The 24079-nt window shown below is 34.7% G+C and overlaps 2 protein-coding genes across 4 annotated transcripts; both read right to left on the bottom strand.

Moving 5' to 3' along the window:
- Positions 1-9523, bottom strand: LOC147398813 (uncharacterized). Its single transcript, XM_086448134.1, is given in 14 exon segments — positions 1-1443; positions 1445-1632; positions 2136-2350; positions 2450-2505; positions 2593-2901; positions 3535-3701; positions 3897-4039; positions 4296-4440; positions 5369-5480; positions 5599-5837; positions 6781-6982; positions 7213-7349; positions 7680-7815; positions 8952-9523. Coding segments are annotated over 14 exon segments (3324 nt in total). The 5' UTR covers positions 9222-9523; the 3' UTR covers positions 1-438.
- A 4023-nt stretch (positions 9524-13546) lies between these two features.
- On the bottom strand, positions 13547-24079 carry LOC147398812 (isocitrate dehydrogenase [NADP]-like). Of its 3 annotated transcripts, none has more exons than XM_086448131.1 (15): positions 23793-24079; positions 23657-23700; positions 23451-23560; positions 20798-20835; positions 19342-19419; positions 18450-18503; positions 18265-18366; positions 18075-18157; positions 17699-17802; positions 17351-17419; positions 17135-17250; positions 15401-15435; positions 15146-15288; positions 14054-14176; positions 13547-13779 (listed from the first exon to the last, which is right to left on the bottom strand). In XM_086448131.1, exons 1-15 carry the CDS (start codon positions 24022-24024, stop codon positions 13686-13688), a joined length of 1425 nt encoding a protein of 474 aa, XP_086304257.1. In that variant the 5' UTR covers positions 24025-24079; the 3' UTR covers positions 13547-13685. The 3 variants fall into 3 exon arrangements, with proteins under 3 accessions (XP_086304257.1, XP_086304258.1, XP_086304256.1); XM_086448132.1 differs by having other exon boundaries at positions 18075-18154; XM_086448130.1 differs by having other exon boundaries at positions 18075-18163; positions 23793-24078.

Raw genomic sequence — 24079 nt, 5'->3', positions numbered from 1 at the left:
TCAAGTTAATCATTTTTGTTGTATTATTCTTAATTACAGAATAATATCAAAATCCATAAGAACAACAAAGGTGGAGAACTTCCACTATATAATTTAAGAAAATAAAAGAGATACTAATTCTCAATTCCCAAGGCTGACCAATTATCCCGAACTCGAACCCTCTCATAACCATCTCGCAATGCCCCTCCGGAATGCCTTCCAACCCATTAAATCATCGATCATGACACCAACTTGATCGCCACTGCTTTAACAATCTGTCCCTTTATTTTCATAAACTCAATCTAGATTACTAAAACACTAATAAACAAGGTTAAAGCGAATTCGACACCAATCACCCAATGAAAACCAGCTGAAAGTTTAAAAAGCAGTTATGTCAGTTGTAGTTCAGCTGATGAAAGACAGACTAAAAATATTGCTGACCCAGGAACAATTCAAAGTTCATTTAGATGAGAAAATGGCTTCCAAGTCTTTATACAATGATCTTGATTTGGACTTGTCCCCTGAAGAAGGTACAGACGAGCTCCCACTCCTACTCCTCTTACTGCTCCAAAACTCACTTTTTCGGGCCTGACTGCTTGAAGGATCTTTCGACACTCCACTGTCATCTTTGCTAAAGCTAGCTTTCGCTAGTTCTCTTAGTTGTTTCATCCAAGGCTTATCTGACGTACCCGAGCTCCTACTTCCCGAACTTCTGTTTCGTTCGGTCGTCGACGACGAAACAGTCTCCCCTGCTTCTCCATTGTGCAAATGATCCGACAAGAACTGATTGTCAAAGTTCTTTAGCAGATTCCATGGGATTAAAAGTAAAACTAATCCAACAGAAGCTTTTTTCAAGCCGGTCAAGAAATTTTTCTCACCCGGGTCCAATTGCAATATCTGACGATACAATGCAAACCACTCAATAATCATTTGTGCCGTAAATGATATTAGAAATAACACAAGCATGAAGATTCCAATTTTGGTCTCGTCCTCGGCTGAAAATTCCTTCTTTAAAAGAATCGTACACATAGTGAAGATCCCCATTTCGCTTGTAACCGACAAGATCTCTACTAACTGAACCTTTTTCTTTATAAATGGCTTCTTAAGAACGAGGAAGAAAAGCTGAAAAGAAGTAACGCATAACAAAACCAACATTGAAGTCCTGAAAGACCCATTGTCTGAATAAGCACCAACAACGATTCCAAGAACAACCCGCTTAATAGATTCCAATAATGTGTAGTAAATTCGGAGAATCCCGAAAAGCTTTTGGATGAAAGGTGCCTCGGCATCTTCTGTTTCATCGTCGGAGACTATGATACGATCCCTACTCTTTCCGGGATTTCCCCCGGAAATCTGCGAGAGCATGTACTTTGGAGGGCCTCTGAGATCCTCAAACAAGGGACCTAACATCATTAGATGAATAGAGTTTGCTTGGTTCTTCCACGTCCATTGGCCTCTTTTACCCTGGACCCAAAGTTACTCTGATAATATCTTGATACCAGTGAAATTTCTGGCCTTCTTGATGAACCTCCTTGTATTGTAATAGCTTGCCAAATGTAATTCCAATTGAGAGGAACAACAATAAGGCTAGTAGTAGTGAAGTTACAGAACCCAACAGCAGAATACCAACTATAAACCCCGTAGTCTCTCCTCCTTGAATTTGACAAGAAAAATATAATCAGCATAAGACATCTAATAGGGTTCATATGATATATGAAACACCATGCATAACAGTTGATCGTATACATTTTTTTAAAAATATGTTCATCATATGAAATATATTTATTTTTCTTATATGTATATAATATTTTTAGGTTACATATTAAGTTATTACTGATTTATGTTTCCCATACCCTTCATTTTAAAACTTCTATCACTTTTTTAGTTTTTCTTTTCTCAACAAAATTAATTTACATCTTGTGTGATACATACCATATCAAAACCAAGAATCCTGATTTGTTTCATCTATGATCCATAAAACATTTAATATTGTTGCTTATAGATTTAACTACTAGAAATAATTCTCCTAAAAAATGGATGTGTGTGTGTGTGTTTTGTACTAATTTTCTTAATAATCTATAGAAGCTAAGGTGTGATTTTCGTAAAATAAAAATGACTAAAAGAATCCAATTGGAACTTTAATCCATTTACTGCACCTTTAATTAGAGCTGCTGAGGCCTGGCAGATACAAGGCAAAGCGAGAATTGTCAGGAATATTTCAAATCTTGGCAATACAAGTGCACCATAACACCTCTGTTCATTTGAGTTCTTTTTCTTGCATTTTAAGATAAAGAGTACTAATCCATGGAGCAACAACAGGCTGCCACCAATTAATGCTAACCAAAATATGTTTCTATCAAACTCCCTCCACCTACAAGACAAAAATTCAATCTTTACAAACCTAATTAGTACATCTTCAAGTTAATAAGATTTAAAAGATGGATAACTTGAACATATAACATAACCATACCCATTTGAATTCCGCGAATCCAGTATATGATCAGCTTCAGGTTTAATATTTTGGGTCTGCACGAATAAACTTTATATGAAAAATCTAACAATTGATGCTATAGAGAAAGAAAATCGAAAGAGAATGGTAGAGAGGGCCGTGACCTCAAAAAATGATTGGTACTCCATTGGGGTAAGTGGCAACCTCGGTATAGAATCATCCATTTCAAATTTCCCATCTCCCGATCTTACAATGTTGGAAGTTCCCAATTCATGTATTTTCAATATTTCTGAATGTGTCATGACAGGGGGGATTGAATCTATCATGATCGACTGAATGCGTCCAGATTCCCATGGGAGACTAAGATAGGGGATAGTCCATTGTAAACCCCGAGCAAATTCGTAATACTCGATTGGCATCGTAACTGCTAACCATCTACTCAGTGCAAATACCTGCATGTGGCATGCAATTCTCTGTACAAGAGAAGAAAAAAAATGGTAAATTAGTTTTAGTGCAGATGACAAGAGGGCTTATTCAAAAATAAATTTGAATTTCAATCAAATCAAACAAAGTACGTAAGTGGCCTAAAAGTCTTCAAGAAGGTAGGACTGATATTTAAATTCACAATTGACTCAGGGGACTTGACCAGAAATATAAAGAATCGGCAACTCATAGCAAATTCTATTGTAAGGGCCCAAAATGACTTAATCGGTTTGAGTCCAAAACAAAACAAACACACCCCCAAGTCATACCAGACCAAAATTTGGGTTGGTCGAACCATAATTCAATATGGGTAGTTTATCAAACTGGCAAACTATCAATCATTGTTTCTGGATAATATAGATTTTCATAAATGGCAACAGTTTTCAGGATATTAATGATTCTCAGAAATGTCAAGTTTTTAAAGAAAAAGAAACATGGTACATTGGGAAAGCTAGAGATGGTAAGTGACATATAAACCATAGGTGGTACAGATTCATTTTGTATGGAAAGAAAGGGCTTGATTTACTTCTATTGTTTCTGAAACTACGACTAGCAAAGATCAAGAAGTGCATAGGGAATCCAAATGCTTATAATTTTTTTTTTATTGAAGTTAAGTATCTTACAAAAAGATTCCTTGCAGGGTAGGACATCAAAGACGATTTCCTTGAAGACGCCCCAATAGATTGAAGGCTCACAGTCGAAACAGTGAGCAGCCCTGCAACTAAAGATGTCACCGCAAAAGCAGCAGTTGCGAAGGTAGAAAGCACAAATGATATTAAGGGTATAGAATCTGCAAAAGATTAATCAATCAAATAAATCCAATTGGAAAGTTTTTTCTTCAAGATAAATATAGTCTGATAAAGAATGAAACAAAGACAGGTTATGCTGTTCTAGAACACCTCTACGGTACCCATCTTTGGATAACTCCAATCAGAAAGCCTATTGTGTGAAAATAACGATAAGTAGAAGAGAGAAATATTCTTACAGTGCCTCACTTGTAGTATGTTTGATGCGAGATTTATGTTGCCTGCAACGTCTCTAGTTATGTTTTCAGGAACATTGACGGATACAATGTTGTCATCTGCATGTATATCCATAGTATATATGCTCCGACAAATTTCACGAAAGCTGAACATGTAGTAAAGAAGTGTATTAGAATGCAAGTCAATGCATTGTTAATATCAATAAATTTAGGCCATATCTTTGTCCTGAAAAATATTTATTTTCACGACTTCTAATTTTAAGATTTTGTTTTCTTTATTATTCGTGATAATATATTTTCAATGTAGAAGTCTCTCAAAGTCATCATGCCCAACAAGAAAAGCATGGGTCTATTGCTTTCCATGAACTTAAAATGAAGAAAATGATAAAGACTGTAACTTGCCTCAGCAAATGCCCTCCTGAAATTGATAGAGTCGACGAGTTGAAGCCAAATACGGGCTTGGCAAACTTTATTAGTACAGGCACACTTTGTTCTCTTGTCCTCGTATTAGATTTCGTGCTCAGTCTCACAGAAGGTCTTTTAGAATCTAACATTCAACACCGGTACACATACATCAAAGGAAGGTAACCAAATCCAAAATATGGAATGTCTAGAACTAGTCCGTGTCTCAAATATATGAATATGCTATGATTCGTGATCTTCCCTAGAATTCTATAGACTGTCCTTGTCTTTCATCGATCATCAGACTATTGGTTCTTGAAAGAGCTGACACTCACCTATTATTATTATTATTTTTTTTTTTTTTTTGTATAGGTATTTATTTACCAACCTACCACTCATAGACTGTACCAACTTACCAAGTTGGCACCTTCAACTTGGACCCTCACCATTAACCCAAAACTTTTTCATGAATTATATATATAGGCCAGAATCGGGGGATAACTATTTGTTAAAAAAAAAAAATTACATTGCCCAGATGCCATTCAATTTACAAGATCTGACACCATCCGGTGATGTTGTAAAAAACAACGAAAAAGTGGACGACATCTAGGCGGCGATGTAAAAAATAGTTGTCCCCAATCCTGACCTATATATATACCCATTCCCCCTAAAATCCTAGGAATTCGTTGATAGTTGGAATAGATTCGTAGACCAGGTTGGCTGATACAATTGGCAGTTTTCGCGAGGAGCGAGTTCAGTATACTACACGAGCCAGTAAAGGTAAGGTATAGTCTTTCGTTCTGCTACAGGGAGTAAAGGGAGACAAATATATTAATTGCTTGTGTGCACGTGCTAAATTTTGTTTTCAGCTAAATTTTCTGTACGTAAATTTGATGATTAATAATTCATATAGGAGTTGAAACAATTTAAGAGAGAATCATAATATGAAACTTCTTTTCTTATCAAGAATACCATATTTCAAAATGTGAAATAATTGGCAATCGTCTATTTTCATTAAATCATGTGGTTTGTAACTCTAAGAAACAACTCTCTTCAATTAGTGTAGAACGTACCATAAAGGAAAGTGATGGGGGAAATTGGAGAAACCGGAGTACCCTGTCTGCTGATTATAGAACTTGAGTCAAAGCTTATAGTGACTATAGCAATACTTGATATATTACTAACCTGAAAGGACAGGATTCAAATAAGGTGGACATGTATGTGAAGTATGATGTTGGGCATAATAATGTCAAGCCAAGAGTATTAGATCATCAAAGCAGAATTTCTACGAAAAATAACTCACCAGAAAGCCAAATCGGCGATTTCCATTGGTCTTCCCATAAATAGGAAGAAGAAAGCCAAGACTTGTGTGAAGAGAACTTAGAATATTTGCAGATGAATTGAGAACAGGTTCTGAGAAATACAAATAAACCTTTAGGTTCTTATAGTTATTAGTTGCCTCAACTGTTCTAGTTTCCTTGTTGAGTTCAAGTAGCTTTTTTGGGATGTGAGTCCTCAAGTTCACAATCACGCTCCTTCTATCTAAAGAACCAAACCACAATAAAATAAATAAATAAATAAAACAGGATTAAAATTTAAAACATATTGATCAAAATTAAGAAAAAAAAATTTAACATAAATTCTAATTTCCTCTTAGGAAAAACTACTTCCATTCCATGATAATAGTACTTTATGAGTTAGGATGACAAGTTGGTAACACATATAAATGACTATATCGATAGTTCTTAAAGTAAATATGCATGTACATACATATAAAAGCATCACATGTTTCATACATCAAAATCTATTAAAATAAACAGGAAAATTCATTTTATATTTCCATGAAAAAAATTCAGACAACAACGCAAATGAATCATCATCATCAAAGCCTAATCCCAAAAATTTGGGGGGTCAGTTAAATGAATCGTGTTCCTCCATTCCATTATGTCCAAAGTCATGCCTTCTATTAATTCAAGTGTATTCACATCTGATATCAGTATCTCAATCTACATCCATTCTGGTCCTCATCTCATTCTTTTAGAACCTTCAACATGCACGTTCTTTCTCATTGGGATTATCATTAGACCTCTTGCAGTTGACCTAACCATTTAAATTGACTTTCCCTTAGTTTAGCACCTATTAGGGTCACTACAACACTTTTATGAAGAATAAGGATCCAGAACGGTGTCCAGATCCTACAGAATAGGAACTGTCTACGTGACAAGTCTTGGTTGGTGTTTGAAACACATTGGGCTCTTAAAGAAACCATTATCTACATGGCACACAGCCCCATGTGTTTGAAATTCCAACCAAGACTTGCCACGTAGGTAGACATAGTATGTTATAGGAATGGGACACCGTTTTGGATCACGACTCTTTCATGAATGTGTTCATTCCTAATTTTATATTTCCAGTTTTTCTACCCATCCATGGCAACGTACGCTCAACTGTGACCAATCTAAAATGAATGAATGACATATCTTACCAAAATGTACAGCAAAACTTGAATTTGTGTTTCTTTGAAACCTGTTTCCAGCAGCGTCTGTACAGAAACTCGTATCTGTTACAAGTATCACTCGTCCATACTCAATACTAGAAGATAAGCCCACAAGAAGAGAAAATTTGAGGTCTGGCTGAAGAATCTTGAGTGTAGATGGTATAACTTGGCCAGGACCATAAACAAGAAGCTGTAAAGAAAGGTAAAGTGGTGTGTTAAAAGTAGTTTCAATGAGTTTGTGTGAATCAAGTCAATCTCAATTTATTAGACACCACCACCCAGAAGAAAAATTGCTAAAGAAGTAAACCTCTTATGGAACCACACTTGGAAACAATAAAAAAAGTTATTCTTTAAGAAAATACATAACTGGAAAGAAAGAAAATGTGAAGCTAGATAAATTTTAGTAGGACACCTACTCACATTGCAGGCATGCACAGATGCACATTGAAAACCACCTCCACCATTGCACAGTTCACTAAAAGAAATATCTACAGAAATATTTAAAGCATTTGTAAAGGATGTTGTAGCCGTAACATATGCAGTAGGGGGAACCGTATCTGGATGAGTAAGATATGAATAAATTAGCAAATTTCTTAACATACAAACTTCTAAAGCAATTGAAGAACGCCAAATTTCTTAACATACAAACTTCTAAAGCAACTAAATTAACTCAGATTGGCCAGCCTCGAAGGTCTGGGTTGTAATATCAACTTCTAGTGAAGAAATATGATTTGTGAGTCAAAAAAAAAAAATTGAAACTTCAAGGAGATTTGGCATTAACCAATGTTGAAGAATCTTCTAGTGAGGAATATTATGGTAATTTGAATGTTACAATATTTTAAAAACTATAGCAATAATTCAATAAGGATAAAGGAAAGTCTCTTAACCAACAGTCCAATTATGGCTGGCACAATCAACTCCTTGAGACCCATTGATGCAGACCTCAAATGTATGGACTCCATCTTGCAAACCCACGTAAGAAACTCTCCTAGCTTCACAGTCTGATGGCATATGGTCATCCAGCTACATGAATGACATAATTATTAATGTATACAAAGGAACCAAAAAAACTTCTTAAACAACAGAACCAACTTTTCATTCAGTGTGCATCATCTTATCACTAATAGTAGGACGAATTCCGGAAATTCAACTAAAGGGGCTCTACGATAAACTTAAATAGATAAAACTCTTGATACAACCATTTTTTTTACATGAAATAGGACAGAAACTTGATGAACTTTAATATAATTTATGCTCTGTAATACACAATGAAAAATGATATCTATAGCGCTAACGGTATATCATGATTTTCTAGAAACAGAAAAAAAAAAAACTATAGATATTTACAAAAAAGTGATCAACTTTGACGAATTTGCGATTCCAGCTCACTGTTCATTTTAATTACCAAAACGTGAACTATAATGAATTCGGAGGTTTTTAAAGTGACTATTTCGCAGGTTTAAAGTGACAATTTCACTTAAACCTGCAAAATTGTCATGTTAAACCTCCAAAATAGTCACTTCGTTCTGATTTTTTTTTCTTTTTTGACGAAAACATGATTGTTCACGTTTTGGTAATTAAAATGAACAGTGAGCCGGAATCGTAAATAACTCATTTTCAGCTCACAAAATAGTAATTTACCCAAAAAACTATGCCCTCAAAAAGAGAAACCCAGTATGCCCACCTAGAAATTGACTTAAATAGACTTAAAGAATCAAAAGATGTGTTTAAACAAGCTTATTAGATGGAAATAATAAAGAAAAGCAACGCCTTAGAGCAACTTGAACTTTGTGTTCTTTTTAAAGTTGCCTTTCCCCTCCTGTTTTTTTATTTTGTATGTGTTACTGAATTATCTGAATTATTACCTAATAATCAATGAAATTCCTTAAAACTGATTCACTACTTAAATAAAATATACTGAATTTCTAGATTTGGGATTCATCTTTCCATAAAGTTAGTAAATTGTAATTAAATGTCCCCATGCAATGTTCATGGCATCAAAGAAGAGCTCATCAAAATCAACTACTCCCCCACTTTAACACACACACGAAAAAAAATAACTATAATAAATATAAAAAAATTGAAAGAAAGAAAAAACACCAACAAGAAAAGAAGAATGGACCCAACAGAACTGAAGAATGAAAAAGAGTTCAACCAACCTTGCAATTGATGCTACAGTTTTTGCAACTATTTATTTCCTCCAAAACTTCAAACACAAATGTAGCTGTGGTCATAGGCGAGAATGCCAAGGGAGCCTCCAAGAAATTAACAGAGGCATTTAAAGCATCACAATGAGCATTAAAACAGAAGAGAGTGAAAACCCAAAAGAGCAAAAGCATCCATGAGAATCTGTTCAAACCCATTTGAGAAAACTCAGGTTTGAAACTTGTGGAGAGGTTCATTGAACTCCAAGTTACAGTCTCAGACATGTACTGGTTTGGGTTTTGTTTAAATGGCTAAAGCTGAAAAAGCAAAAGGGCAGGGTCTCTCATGTGGGATTTAAGAACGAATAAATGCAAGAGCATTGTTTGCTGGAAATGAATGAGAGAAGTGAGAAGAGAGTGATAGAGAGAGTAGAGAAAGGTTTAAGAGGGTAATGAAATCAATTAGAGAAATGGGGTTAGTGGTGATGAAGCTTCTGTTTCAGATATTGCACATGAGACTGACAGTGCAAGACTGTATTATGTATTTTAATTGTAGAGATAAGTGTCTCTTTGTGTGGAGAGAGAGAGAGATTCTATGGAAACAAACAAACAGACAGTAAAGATGATTTCAGCCATAAATTTGACGTCAAACTTCAGACATTAAAGATATTATGAGGCATTTTAAAAGAAGTATTTCAACATTTATTTGTTTTTTTCACAATTAAATGTGAGATTCACTGATACACATACCCAAGATGTTTACTAAAAAAAAGTTTTCCCCCATTTTCTATTTATTTCAGAATTTTAAAGTTTGGGTAATGTTAGTTAAACTCCTTACGCTTTCTTAATACTTTTACACGTGGCACTAAGGAAAAGAACCCCAACCCCTTTTGTGCATCAATAGAGAACTCATTGATGACCCATGAGATTTTCCGAACCATAAACCAATGAAAAGAACCCCAACCCCTTTTGTGCATCAATGGCACCCACACACTAGGCTCCTTATATTTTTGAGCCCGTCAAGGTAGGATTGGATTCAAAAATTTCCAAAAATTCAAAATCCAGATTGGGTTAGAGTCCTTTTTTATTTTTTTTATTTTTTTTTATTATTTTTTTTTTGTGATGGCATATAGTTTTCAAACTTGGTCTTGCGTCTTGTTCATGTTAGATACCGAGTTGTCTCGGACGAGTTTTCTGATACATTTGAGATATCTCATTCAAAAATGAAAAAAAAAAAAAAAAATGAACATGGGATTTTAAATCTCGTCCGAAAAATTGACTTGTTCGTCCGTCTTGTCCATGCTTGATATCGAGACGACTCGGGCAATACGTCTTGATCTTGGACGAGTTTTGAAATCATGGGTGATGGAATGTTTGGACTCGTAGGCCCGACTAGCAAGGGCGAGGCAATTGGCCTCTTAGGTACATGCAAATATCCCGCAAAGCATACATGTCAGGTAAGCCGAAAAAAATCCTTGTGAGTGGCCAATAAAGAGTCTTGGACTCAAAACCTCTCCCTTTTTGGATAAAAAATAAATAAATAAATAAAATAGATTTGTTTATCTAAATAGATTTAACATTGAACTAACTAAAAGAAAATTGGGGATGCTTTCAAATACATTGAAGTAGATAATACTTTCAATTAGGATGGAGATTGGACCTATATTTTGATGAAAAATAGTATCAAAATGACTTTGAGAAACACCTCAATGATCTCAATCCAAGCTTAAACTTATCTGATTTAAGTCCTTTAAGGGTTTAGGACCGATCTAAGGTATAACCCACCTCTTTAGGGCCAGATCAAGGCGCATCCGAACCTACCCTAAATTGCCCATTCTCCTAGAGTACCAAAGTGATTCTTAATCTCACCGCAGTCAGAACAAGCAAGAATTGCTTCAGTTGGAGTAGAATTGTATCTGGAAGTGGTTTTTCGAATGAATCACTTGATCCGTACCAACCCTAATTAAAGACTAGCAGTGATGGACCTGGTGGCGAACGAAAAACTAAGGGAAATAGCGTAAGGAGGTTCTAAAAAATACTCAAATTTTCAGGGAGGTTGGTAATTTTCCCTATTTAACTTAAAAAGGTGATGTTAAATGTTCTAAGATAAAAATGAGGCACATCATCCTCAATGAATCCTAGCATATTATTCCTACACGTGGACAGTAAATATAGCCAAAGAGTGTTCAAAGGTGGGCCACCTCTTTGATGTATGGTTCATAACCCACGCAAGCATGGTTCATCAATGATCCAAGAAATAGAAAGCTATGCCCATCAAATCTAGATAATGGACCAAGACAGTAGTCTCGGTTTCGGTGTCTGTTTTTTTTACATAATTCATGGTCCATGGATGGGTAAATGGGCCCCTTTTAACCATACATACATATTAATATATCTGTATTAGAAGAACTAATCGGATCCCTTTAATTATGAGGAATCTCAGGTGACGTGAAGCCCTTTTGTTTTATAATCTGGACAGCCTGTCTAGAAAGATATAATTGAACAACTCTGACACCTCAAGTTTTGAGAGATTTTAGTTTACTGTTCTCTATTGCTTGGTTGCGGGTCGACTAGTTGCACACCAACCTTAGAATTTAGAACACCCGTTTTCACCTATTAGTTGCACTTCATTGTCAATAATGTTACGATTTAGTGTCATTCACCTTTTCGTGACTCCTTAGTGTAAATTGTAAACATGCTTGTCATACAACCATCTATTTTTTACAAAAATTATTGAATCAACAATAATTTACGTGAACATTATTGAAGAAGAATAAGAACGAAAAATAAAAATCAAAGGAGTGCAATATTTTTATTTTAAATGCAATCATCCAAATGAAATGCAAAGAAATAATTTTAAGTCATAGAGTACAATTGATAGTAAATGGTGTGCAACTAGTCGATCCCTAAGAATAATGTTGAAGTGACCTCATTTCGTACTTTGCTGATATGGAGTTTCATTGAGATACGACTGAAAAGCATCTATGACTCAATACGTACCTCCACGTCAAAAAAGTGCAAAATGAGGTCATTCTTGAGGTCACTCCAGCACGACTCTAAAATTAATTCGATTTAAATCCTGGTAAAACCTTGTAAACAACATAAAAAAAATATACGATTTTTTGTCCCTAAACTAATTCCATTAACAAAAAGATATTGGTTACTAGTTAGTAACCAAGAAAATGTTAAAAAAGTATTAACTAAAAATTAAAATATATAATTATTAAAATTAATTAATATTTTATTTAAGTAATATAAATGTAACACAAAAAAAAAAAAAATCATAAAATCTCAAAATTTTGGAGTGATCAAGAAAATAAAAAATGCTGAACTAACTACCTACAACACTGCACTGATGTGGCAGTGTACATAGAACCATAAATTTTTAATTCATGTGGACGAAATAATCAAAACTCACAACACTTCAAAACGACTTTATGTAAATGAATGCTTTGAAAGAAGAAATTTTTTTTTTTTTTAACATTTCTAAAATAAGAAAAATAAAGGTAACCACACAACATTTTTGAATTAATGTTTAGGCATTAATTAAATTTTAGTACTGTGTCAAATTATTTCATTGATTTTGGCATCAGAATAGAACAGAAAAAAAATTGAATACACGTGGCACTTTGAGGAGGTATCCCGAATATTGATAATTTAAAAAGTAGGGATGTGAATTAAATACGAAAACCACGTGTCATAATGCAAAGAGGGTAGCTTCAAAATTCTTAGCGCTTCAAAGCTGGACTCGAATAGAATTATTATCTTTATGGTCTTCAAATTTTCTCTCGCCCGCACCTTTTCTGTTCATTAATAATTTTGCTACAAATAAATGTATTTCATAAAAATATTTGAATTATTTTCGAGTGCGCACTGTTCCTGTCTCTTGAGGTATAATTATATTATTTGATAGGATCATTGAATCATTTATTTCTCTTGAAATCTGTTTAATTTTTATTTCTCCACGCATCTTTTTATTCATTAGGGTTTATACCTCGTACAAAACTTAATACTATACCACTTCTATGAACCATATAGGTCAATTTATCTCTCCCAACGTTATCTGCCGTTAGAGTTAGAGTTGGAGTTATTGCAACGGCATTATTTATAATCTACTGATTCAGTCGTGTAGATCGAACGGTCGTAAAAACAACATGGCCCACCAAGGAGAGTTACAAGAGATGAAGGTGGACGGATGGACCATCTCATGTGTGTTGTAGGGAACACACATGGCCCACCAAGGAGAATTACAAGAGATGAAGAAGAAGATATGGAGAGGTGGTGAAAGTCTGAAAGGGAGACAACGTACATTATGGGCATTTAGAAGAGTAGAGTAGAAGAACGTGCACCGTCAAGTTGAGCTAAACCTCACAAAAAACCTTATCTATACATCTGCAAAAATCAGTCTTCTCCTTATCACTTGATCTCTTTTATTCTCCACAGCTGTGCCTATCCACTTTTACAGTCCCTCTAATGACGATTCTTGACAGGAGAAGAAGAAAAAAAGGGGCTTGGCCACATGTCAGAAGCCTATTTGGTGGGAGCACGAGGATTACGTGCCGTGAACATAAATGAGTCAATTATTATCATACAAATGGAGAAATTGCATATAAGTTCATACATGTTATTTTCAAAACGAGAATAAAATATGCTCATCGATATACAGTTTGATCGCCGCTACATTACATGGCTCACCTTCTATACTTGGATTTATTTAATATTACACTATAAGGAAGTTTGACAATCTACTTACAAAGGTTCAGGCACCGAGAGCTTGGTTTCAAGATTCTGCGCAACGGCATCAATGAATTCTTCAGTGTTCAAGTATAATTCTCTTGATACTCTGTAGATCACAAACAACGTCGTTAGAAAAATTCATTTTCTTTCTTTTCTTCAACAAGGGTGAAAATGGTACCAGCTATGCCACATTTGGACAGGTACAGGTGTTTGATACAAGAACGGATCTACGTATCAAATTCTAACTTAGGTGTCAATAAATATGACATAAAAAATAAATAAATAAATAACCTTTTTAAAATGGAAAAAGTAGGGAAGAATAATACTATCAGAACACACGAGATGCAAAAGTTCTGAAGTATCACAATAAGAGTACTCACTTAGATCCATGAATCAGAAGTGCGAGATCCTTGGTCATCTTCCCTGATTCCACTATCTCAACACATGCGTTTTCTAGTTTGTAAACGAAATCCAACAAAGTTTTATGCTTATCAAGTTTTCCCCTGCAGATAATTAAGCAGTGGAAGGAAGTCTCAGAGCAAAATAATTACTTCAAGACCTTCAAAATAAATAATCTAATGTTGGCTTCAAAACCAAATCCAAAACAACTGCTTATGTTATTAAAAAAATTGTGAAAAATAACTCCTAGTTCTCTCTTTCCACTTGGATTTCTTTTTCCTGATTTATTATATAATTCTAATTTAATTTGTCTTCACTCGTCCAATGTTCCCTCTCCAAAACAATGAAACATGGCAGTCTGTAAGGCAGTATGAACACAATGCCAAAAGTACATGGAATCCAAAGTGGGTATCTTTTTCCACTCACTGTTTCAAGAGTTATTAGGTTTTATAGCTTTGACTAGTGTTCAAAAAGTTTTGATCACTGAAATCAATGTTTTTGGTTGTTTCTTGAATGAAAATGTTTCCATTTATATAATAAGGTTTATAAAATCCAATGTTTCCACTCAATCCATTTTATATATAATGAATGTAAGGTTGCATTGTGATTATTAGGCATTTTTTTCATGTTTGTACCCAGCCAACCTAACTTGGGAGTTGAGATGAGAGCTATATATACATAGTTACTGAGTTAGTTAAGGACCTTTATGTAAATTAACTACTATAAAATTGAAAATTTGAGAATTTTATGTATGATAATTCAACAAAAAAAAAAAAAAAACACACACACACACACAAAGAGGAGGAAAATACAACGCATCCCCATAAGAAATACTCCTTGGCTGAAAGGTATCAAAAAGGTGTGAGACTCCCTAATTTCGTAAGCTTTTTCAACGGGAATAAACTGTAAGTCTTTGAGGGAAAATGGTCTTTTTGAATGCCCTAAAGAAATAAGCCTCCTATACCTCAGAAAGCATTATTACTTACTAATTTGAGTGAAAAAATACCAACCAAAATCATTAGATGTAATGTAATGTAATGTAACATGCCTTGAAGGCCAAGAATTAAAAATACCTGTGCTCAAGCCCCCTTGTCCATGCAAATATTGAAGCAATACTATTGGTACTAGTTTCTTGTCCCTTTTGGTATAGCCGAAAATGCCTAGTCACAGTGCCATGAGCAGCCTCAGCTTCTAATGTCTTTCCATCTGAGGATAACTACAAAACACATGAGCAAATAAACTGTGGGTATAAGATTTAGGGCATTTAGTAATTAAATAAGGAAGTTAATATGAAACATAAAGAAAAATTATGTTAACATGGTACAAACCAATACGGACGTCATTAAGCCTAGAGAACCAAATCCTGCATGCACAAAAAAAAATGTCAACCGCAAGGCGTAAAAAACAAAAATAATTGTGGAATGTCAAGTGGAAATTATAATGTGAATAAGCTTTGTAGTTTGGGTTTGAGAAGATTAAAAGTTTTAAATACAGCTCTCCTAGAAACTTGTTGTGGCCCTGTGGGAATTCAAAACAAGAGATTTTTTGAAGGCCTTCCATTGAGATAAATTTCAAGTTCTTGCTAGCAATTCAGATAGACAGGAGGTTGCATATTCCTATGTAATGGGTTGTGAAGAAAGGGATTATAATGAATCAAGAATCTATTTGAAAAAGACAAAAAAAAAAGTTTGAAATGGGAATGGTAGAGGACTAAGGTTTCACGAAGACAAACTGTGTGGTATTGGGAAGCTGTGTGATGCTTGGATGCTTAGACATGTTTTTATTTAAGTTCGCATCAAAGAGGTCTATGTAACAAGTAAATTGGCATGTGTGTCAAGATCTGACACAGGTATGAGATGTCTAACAAGAAACCTTTAAGATCCTCAAAAGTAGGAAAATTTATTAGCCACATTTAATTTAGAAATTTCAAATAAAATTAAGGAAAAACATATGACAAGTATAAGAGAATATTTCTCTATTTCGTAACTTAATAATTTCTAACATAAAGCGAGTATTAGCCAACCTAATGTGGACCGCTTTTCTTGTTCATGTTTATTTCAATGTAAGACAAACAAGATTTTCCAGGATTTCAATTTCCAACCCCAGGGTCAGACAAGTAGAAGATGTCAAGGTGCTAAGGCTTGTGAAGTGTTGATACCACGACCTGGGTTCCAAACCCGTTGAACTCACCTTCTCCTCTGCTGACCACTAACCCTTTCCTAGCAAAAAAAAACAAAAATTCTGAAATAAAACATTTGTTGTGATTAACAACTTAATTAGTATATGGAGGATGAATTACACCAAAAATTCTATTAGACATTGTTCTTGACATTTTAGGGCTGTCATTTTTTTGGTGTAAACTGTACCCAGACTTCAAAGGGGTATTTTTTGAAGAGCTTGTTTTTCATTGGGATTCCTTGTCTAATAGCTGATTTTCTTGTTTTGATTGGTCACCTCGACCGGTCGTTGTTTGTATCTCTTTTTTGATATTTATGAAATTCATATTTATAAAAAAAAAATTACACCAACCCTCTTTAAGACATTCTTTGTAGAAAACCATTAAAATAAAGGGTGCAAATACCTTTGAGGTTACAATGTCGGTTGAGGTGTTTCCATGTGTCACAATCATGTGTCTGAGGAAAAAAAATCCTAAAAGTGGGGTGTCCTTGTTACATAAGGTAAGGTGAACCGATATTTCAATATAAGAAACAAAAAAGAAGAGGGGGGAAGTCTGACTTTTAGGCAGAAGTTGCAATCTAGATCATCTTAACAAGGTTACCTTTACCAATGAGGAACACTCAGCTCTGGAAAGTGGATCCAAAAGGTAAATCCTCTGTAAAGAACTTAACAACATTTTGGTGGGTTGTATCATGCAAAAGTATGCTATTCAGACCATTTGGATAAATCCCTCTCTTAAGAGAGGAGATATTTGCTTGGAAGTTTGAATTAGATTAAAATCTTAACCAGAAGAGCACAATCTTGAAATTATGCAAGAATCAAGTGTAATATGTTATCAACTTATTCAGTCATGTTAAAATTTCCAAAGAAAAAAAAAACAGCACCTTGAGCAAGAAAATCACTCTGGACATCTCCATCGTAGTTTTTGCAAGCCCACACATATCCACCTTCGCTTTTTAGTGCATAAGCCACCATGTCATCAATCAGGCGATGCTCATACCTAGACTTCAAAGAAAAGACCTTTCATCAACTATTTAAATTTTCAAAAAATGTTAAGAATGCATGTTATGAGTTGCAGTTCAAAGGAAATGCCCACTGACCATATAGAATTCTCTTCAAACTTTTGTTTCCATTTCCCTTCATATACCTCCTGAAAGATATCCCTGAACCTGTAATGGCCAAATGATGCTCGTTATATCGTAGTATAATCCTTGTGATTGCAAAATTGATCATTGTCTGAATGTCTTTTCTTTTTTTGATAGGTAAATGCGTTAGTGGTTAGCATAAGAAGTATGGGTTCATGGGGGTTTGAACCTAGGATGTGGGAACAACTCTCCACACATCTTACCACTTAGCTAAGTAGCATCTCTTTCATTGTCTGAATTTCTAACTGCATCAATGGCATTTAAGAAATATAAAACTCTATTACTAGGAAAACTTAATGGTACCTGCCATCATATTTCTTTAAGATCGTGTTTTTAGTGCTCAAGTAAAGAGGCCATTTCTTTGAAAATGCCATTGCCATTGATGACTCGGCAAAAGCTCGAATTGACTGAAATTACATAAGAAATTTATAAAATCTTGAGAAAATATCATGGAGCACTTCTCCAAACAAAACTTCAAAGTGTAGAATACCTCATGTTATAAGGGTATTCTGGGTAATGGTGCTATTATTGTAATTAGTCCATATTTTTGGTAGATATTTAATATGTTAGAGGTAGAGAGGGATTTGTCTCTCTCTCTTTAACTCGCTTTTTCCCAATTCTTCTTCTTCTTCAAACCCTAATCCTAACAGATAAGGGTATTATACACAAATAAACAAACCTCATCAACATTGTACATAGCCAATGCAATTCCAGGACCTTTGAAATCATGAACATCAATTTCCACATTCGCACCCCCCTCTGCTGGGACTTGTAAGAACAGCAATGAAGCAGAAACACAAAAGGCAATTGGATTATTTAGTACATTAAAAACTTTAAACAGTGCACCTAAACAGTTCTAATCAGCTTACCGAAGACCATTTTAAGTTTTCCCGGTCCTCTAATGATCGTATCAGTTGCACGATATTGGTCACCGAAGGCATGCCTACCAATGCATATGGGCTTTTTCCAAGCTGTAAATTTTGGGATTAAGTATCAATTAGAAACTCATAAACATTCAGATATTTTCATTTCTCGAATGGATTTAGACCATTACCACGAACAATCCTCGGAATATTTCGGCAAATAATGGGTTCACGAAAAACAGTACCTGCACAAAGGAAATATGTAATTGTTTAATATATAAAAAGGACCATTGAAAATATCATTAAATATAGTCAAAACTTATGTCTTGTGACTTCATTTTGTGTAGATCTCTTCATAGATTGGTCATAAGCCAAGATGAGGATGCTGAAATATATGAAGTGAAAAGTCTAAGAAAGATAAAATTAGAAACTAGTGTATTCATGAAATTTGTAAGAATAACACTTTTAGACGATAAACTACGGGAAAGTCAATTACGATGGTTTGGTTATGTGCAAAGGTAGAAGACAACACAACTTTACCCTGGATAGTGCTACAACTCCCTACTATTTTACCATAGTTTCTTCGTCAAAATTTACAAAGAATATTCTTTTCCAGATCCCATCATTATCATTGCCAAATGCTTTTGACCAGTTCCCTCAGTGCCTCATTCATTTTTCCATGTCTTTAACTCTAAGCAACCCGCCCTCTTCTGAGGATACAACTTCCACCTAGGCAACTGTACCTTTTTTTTAAATGCAAGCTGGATATGTACAAATTGTACCTTTTCATAACACTTCTGAAGGAAGTCTGAAACCTTTTTTCCATATCCATCTGACAAAAGTTGGAACCTTAAGAAGAATAAAGTAGATTAATAGGCTACAATTGTTCATATGATACACACCCTTTTTTATATGGCTGAACATATCTTCTAATTCAAGCATGCTAAACATTTATCTATAGCAATATTCAAAAGCCACTAAGATGCAGAAAAGTATATAATACAATCAAATGAAATCATCAACTTGATATCTGAGGAATCTCATCAAGTTAACCGTGTGAGAATATAAATATGCAATACAAACCATTTAAAATGTTTCTTATTGTGCCATTGGGGCTCATCCACATAGCCTTCAGCCCAAATTCCTTGACCCTAGCCTCATCTGTTTGATAAAGAATGACAAGAACCAAATTAGACCAACTAAAATTTGTTATCTCACAAGCAAGTAACCTTTATAATCTAATATGTTTTTAAAGGATTTCACAAACAGATAAACGATTTACTTCAATCACAAGTATGAGTATGCACAATTCTCAAACTTATTTAAATGATCATTTATAAAAGCAAATCATGCAACCTTAAAAAAAAGGGTTTGATGACTCTAAAGAATCTATTCTCCACTATGTTTGATCATGGTTCAGTCCCTCTTTACCGAAGATTCATTTTGCATAACTTGAATCTGTAGCCTATAAAATAAAATCAAGATTGAAATTACCATGGAAAAACTCCTTGTTAAGTTCTTTCTTACACATCCCTACATTGTGGTTCTATTACCTATTTAAGACATAAATCCTCAATTGGAATGAAAAAATAATCTAATCTTTGGTACGTTGAGGATTTTACCTTCAATGCAAAGATTACACTGAAATGGTTTTCTATATGCATGTCTTTATATCATCATATGATACAAGAACGACGAAAAATCCAACTGATAATAAGTCAGTATCATCATTTCCAAAGAGATACCCCTTCCAACTCAAAAATCCGAAGAACTATGCGAGCATTACACAAGCCAATAATATTTAAAAAATGACCAATAAAAGCCTTGAAAAATATTTGTTAGAAAAATAAGGAAAATATCTTCAAATGTTATAGGAAGCATAAGGCAATCAACCGCGACCATGGTTGAAATTTTGTTTCGGAATGCTTCAGCAAAACATTCCGGTTTCAACCAAGATCAGAACGAAACATTGACCCCAAAACATTCAATGTTTCGGGAATGTTGCGAATTATCTCAAAATGTCTCGAAATGTTTCAGTTTGGACCATCTCGATCTCTCTCAGGGCCCAAACATTGCCTCAAGACAATATTTTAAACATTGACTGTGACTGTCTATATTTTTTAAAGCGATTTTGAAGATCTACAAGACTACAACAACTATCTCATGACTTTCCTGAAAATTCTAATATTCATTCTTGTAAATAGTTGTTATGGGGACATTGTAAGGGTGCTACATTTAATGAATAAAACTTTACCTTTAGGTTTTTCTATTTTGCTAAGAACTCTTGAGAGTTTCTGTGGAAATCTTTGCAAAAGATTTTTACCCAGATTATCCTCTAAGAAACATAGTTTTCGACAGTTCTTGGAGTATCCATGCATGCCATTATTTTTGCCACAGGCAAGAATAAACTTACCCTACATCAATATTCTTTTTCAAATATAAATTACGACAACCAAATCAGTTGACAAGTTCGTGTAACCAGGTTTCCTAGCACTTATAATACAATAATTCTAATAAACCAATGAAAATTTTAACTCACCAGGAGTTATTGTTGCACATTTCACAGCAACGTTGTATCTGCAACACAGAGAATGTTGTCAATACACTAGGAGAAAGGGCACTTCCATATAAAAACTCTAAATAAAGTGTACCATCATAATCATTAAAACTGTTTTCCTTGTTAAATTCATATGGATTCGCTCTTTTGTCATTCTAATAACTATCAAACGATTAGCCATGATTTTTCATGAGATTTCCTTAAAAAACTATGTAACAATGTCAAAAACATGCATGTCAATGTCTAACAAAGATATGATGAGGTGTTTAACATGGTGGGGGTTTTTTGTTAGCCACCACCATCATCATTGTTGATGGCTACATGTTATCCCAATCTGCAGGGGTCGGCAACGTGAATTGTGTTTTGCAATTTAACTCTATCGTGGATCATATTTTTAGTCAAGGCACATTCCTTCATATCTTTTCTCACCACCTTTATCCATATTATTTGTTGTCTTCCACTTACCCTTCTAGGGTCCTCAACTTGCACCAAAGCACTCCTTCTCACTACTCCTATTATTGGTCTTTTTTAGCAAACGTCCAAACCATCTTAGACAATCCTCAGGGCTGCAACTTGAGCAGTTTGGCCTGAGCTCAACACAATTAATGGGCAAGCCTGGACGATTTATGTAGAACATGAGTTGAGCCTAGGTTAGAATAACTCAATTCAACTTTAATTTGGGTTGAGCTCAGGTTGAAGATTTGCGCACCCCAAATCCGATGCTATATAATAACATATAAAGATTTTTATATTAATGATGTTTTTATTGATTTTTAAAGTATATTTTAATTATTTCTTGTTTAAGATATAAAATTTATTTGCTAAGAGAAGCAATATTAGGGTTGTTCAACTTGCCCAACCCGTCCAACTTGCCCAAAGCTACCTAACTCAGGCTAATCCGAGCTCAGCCTGAGTTTAGAAGCTCAAGATTGGGTTAATGAGCTCAGGCTCAATGCTCGGGTTGAGGGCTTTGCCACTTGAGTTGAGACTAAGTCTACCCTCCAACCTGCCCAAGTTGTAGCTCTACTTTTTCCTAGTCTTACAACTCATCCATCTCAACGTCCTTATGTTCACTAAGCTCACTCTAGGAACATGTTATTTCATAAAAGTCCAACATTCAACTCCATAAAGATTTACTAACCATATTGTTGTCTTGTAAAATTCTCTTACTTTGATTGATACTTGTTGATCGCAAAATACTCCAAAAGCACTACTCCACTTTATCTGCCCAACACTAATTCTATGTGGTCACAACCGCACCAATTTCTACATCTTTAATGAAAGAAAAGCTCATTTGAGACATTTATCCAATTAGAAGGAAAAAAGAAAAATCAAATTAACCTCTATCAAGGAATCATGTCTAAGGACAACATCATTGAGGTGGCATCATGTGAACTCAACTACCCCCAAAGACCAATATTACAAAGGGCCTTAACCCTTACCAAGACCATTTCCATGCCACTTCTTTGTTTACAAAAATTATATTATTTTTTTCCTTCCAAATAGATCAAACAACATCTCACAGAGGGGTAGCTTGCCAAGAATTTCCCCTTTTTCAAAAAAAAAAAAACTATTGATTTTTTTGGGCCATTTCGGATTATAATTGTCTTGAGAGAAAGTCATGTTGGTAAAAGCAATGTGAAGTTGGCTATACGATATGGAAAATGTGGCATATTATACTACCAATCAAGGGTAGAGTCCTCTAAAAAAATAGTTTATCAAAGATCTCTTTGGGAAGTATTTGAATTTTCTTTAGAATTTTAAAGTTAAGTGTTAATAAGAAACCTCCATAAATGGAAACAATTTCTTGCCATTTCAAGATTTTCCAAGAGAGTCATAACATCAATTTGGTCTCAAATGAAAATTGGTTGCAATAGGTGGGACCACATTTTGGATAATATCCACATTGCTCTATAAGAGAAAAAAGACTTTCCTAGCCTTGTTTGGTGTCTCGAGTTGTATGGTGTGGGAAGTAGTTTCGTTGGTTGCACCTTGGCACGAGGTTTGGAGCCTTCAAGAGAGAATTGCGGAGCATCACTCCTTTTGTGATTTATTGGGGTATTTGGAAGAAAAGAAAATCACACAATTTTGAAAACAGGGAGCAAACTATCTGCGAGACAATCATCTCTATCTTGGGGTTCATATTCTTTTGGTGGGAAGTCTATAAGGAATTTTGGGGCTTATTTTTTGAGAACCTTTGGGAATGTGGGATTGGGTTTGTAAAATTTACATACGACTAATCGACTAGTACACTCAGGGCCTAATTTGATTGTTTTCTATCTTCTTTCTATTATTGGGTTGGTCACCTCGACCTTCCCTTATTTTAATTCAATTTTATCTTTATCAATAAAAATAAATAAAAAAAGATCAAAGAATAATCACACAACTAAATTCCATGGATTAAGATACTAAGAGTGCACTTAAACAAACATTACTGAATAATTACACAAATCTAACATTTAGCAAGAACAAATGACAATAGGCAAACTATATCACCGAAGGTAGAATTCAACCAACCAAATGACAAAAAAATTCAAAAGCTAAACAATAATCAAAACAAAATCATACTTCTTAAATTTTAAATGAGATGCATTTCCATTGTATGAAACCATGTATTTGATTCCTAGTCACTTACTTAAGAGCAGCTTGGGCACTTTCGACGGTAACCCTATCCTCAGTGGCATCACGGTTCAATATTCCTAAATCGAAATACTTTATATCTAAATCCAAGTAAGGATGGATAAGCTGTAAAACATTAAACCAAAAATCTCCATTAAAATTGATTTAATATGCTTCAAAAACATGTATTTAATTGAAAACTAATACCCAAAAAAAACTCACCTTGTCTTTGATCATTTTCCACATGACCCTTGCCATCTCATCCCCTGATAATCGAAGACCAAAACACAATCGAATTAAACTGAAGATCAAGAGTTTGAACGAAAGATTGGAAGATTAGGTCATTTTCAACACGTACCGTCCATTTCAACGATGGGATTCTGAACTTTGATTCTATCGATGGCGGACGCAGAAGCGAAGCATCGAAGAGAAGCTTCACCGAATCCTTCCAAGGTTGGATTATGGTTTCTGAGAAAAACTCCATTGAAGGATCTCGGATTCGACATGGAGAAGCTAGGGTTTTTTAGGGTTGGCGAAGAAGTAGAGAACATAGAAGCACCAGACATGGCGCCAAAACGAAGTCCCAGCATTGCGGTTGTGGGAGTGAGTAGGGAGGACGCGTGGGAGTGCGGCACAATTTGGCTT

This window comes from Akebia trifoliata, chromosome 7 (assembly GCF_017979445.1).
Source record: "Akebia trifoliata isolate Shusen 1 chromosome 7, ASM1797944v1, whole genome shotgun sequence".
Taxonomy (NCBI): domain Eukaryota; kingdom Viridiplantae; phylum Streptophyta; class Magnoliopsida; order Ranunculales; family Lardizabalaceae; genus Akebia; species Akebia trifoliata.
This window is presented reverse-complemented; position numbering and strand designations above follow the sequence as displayed.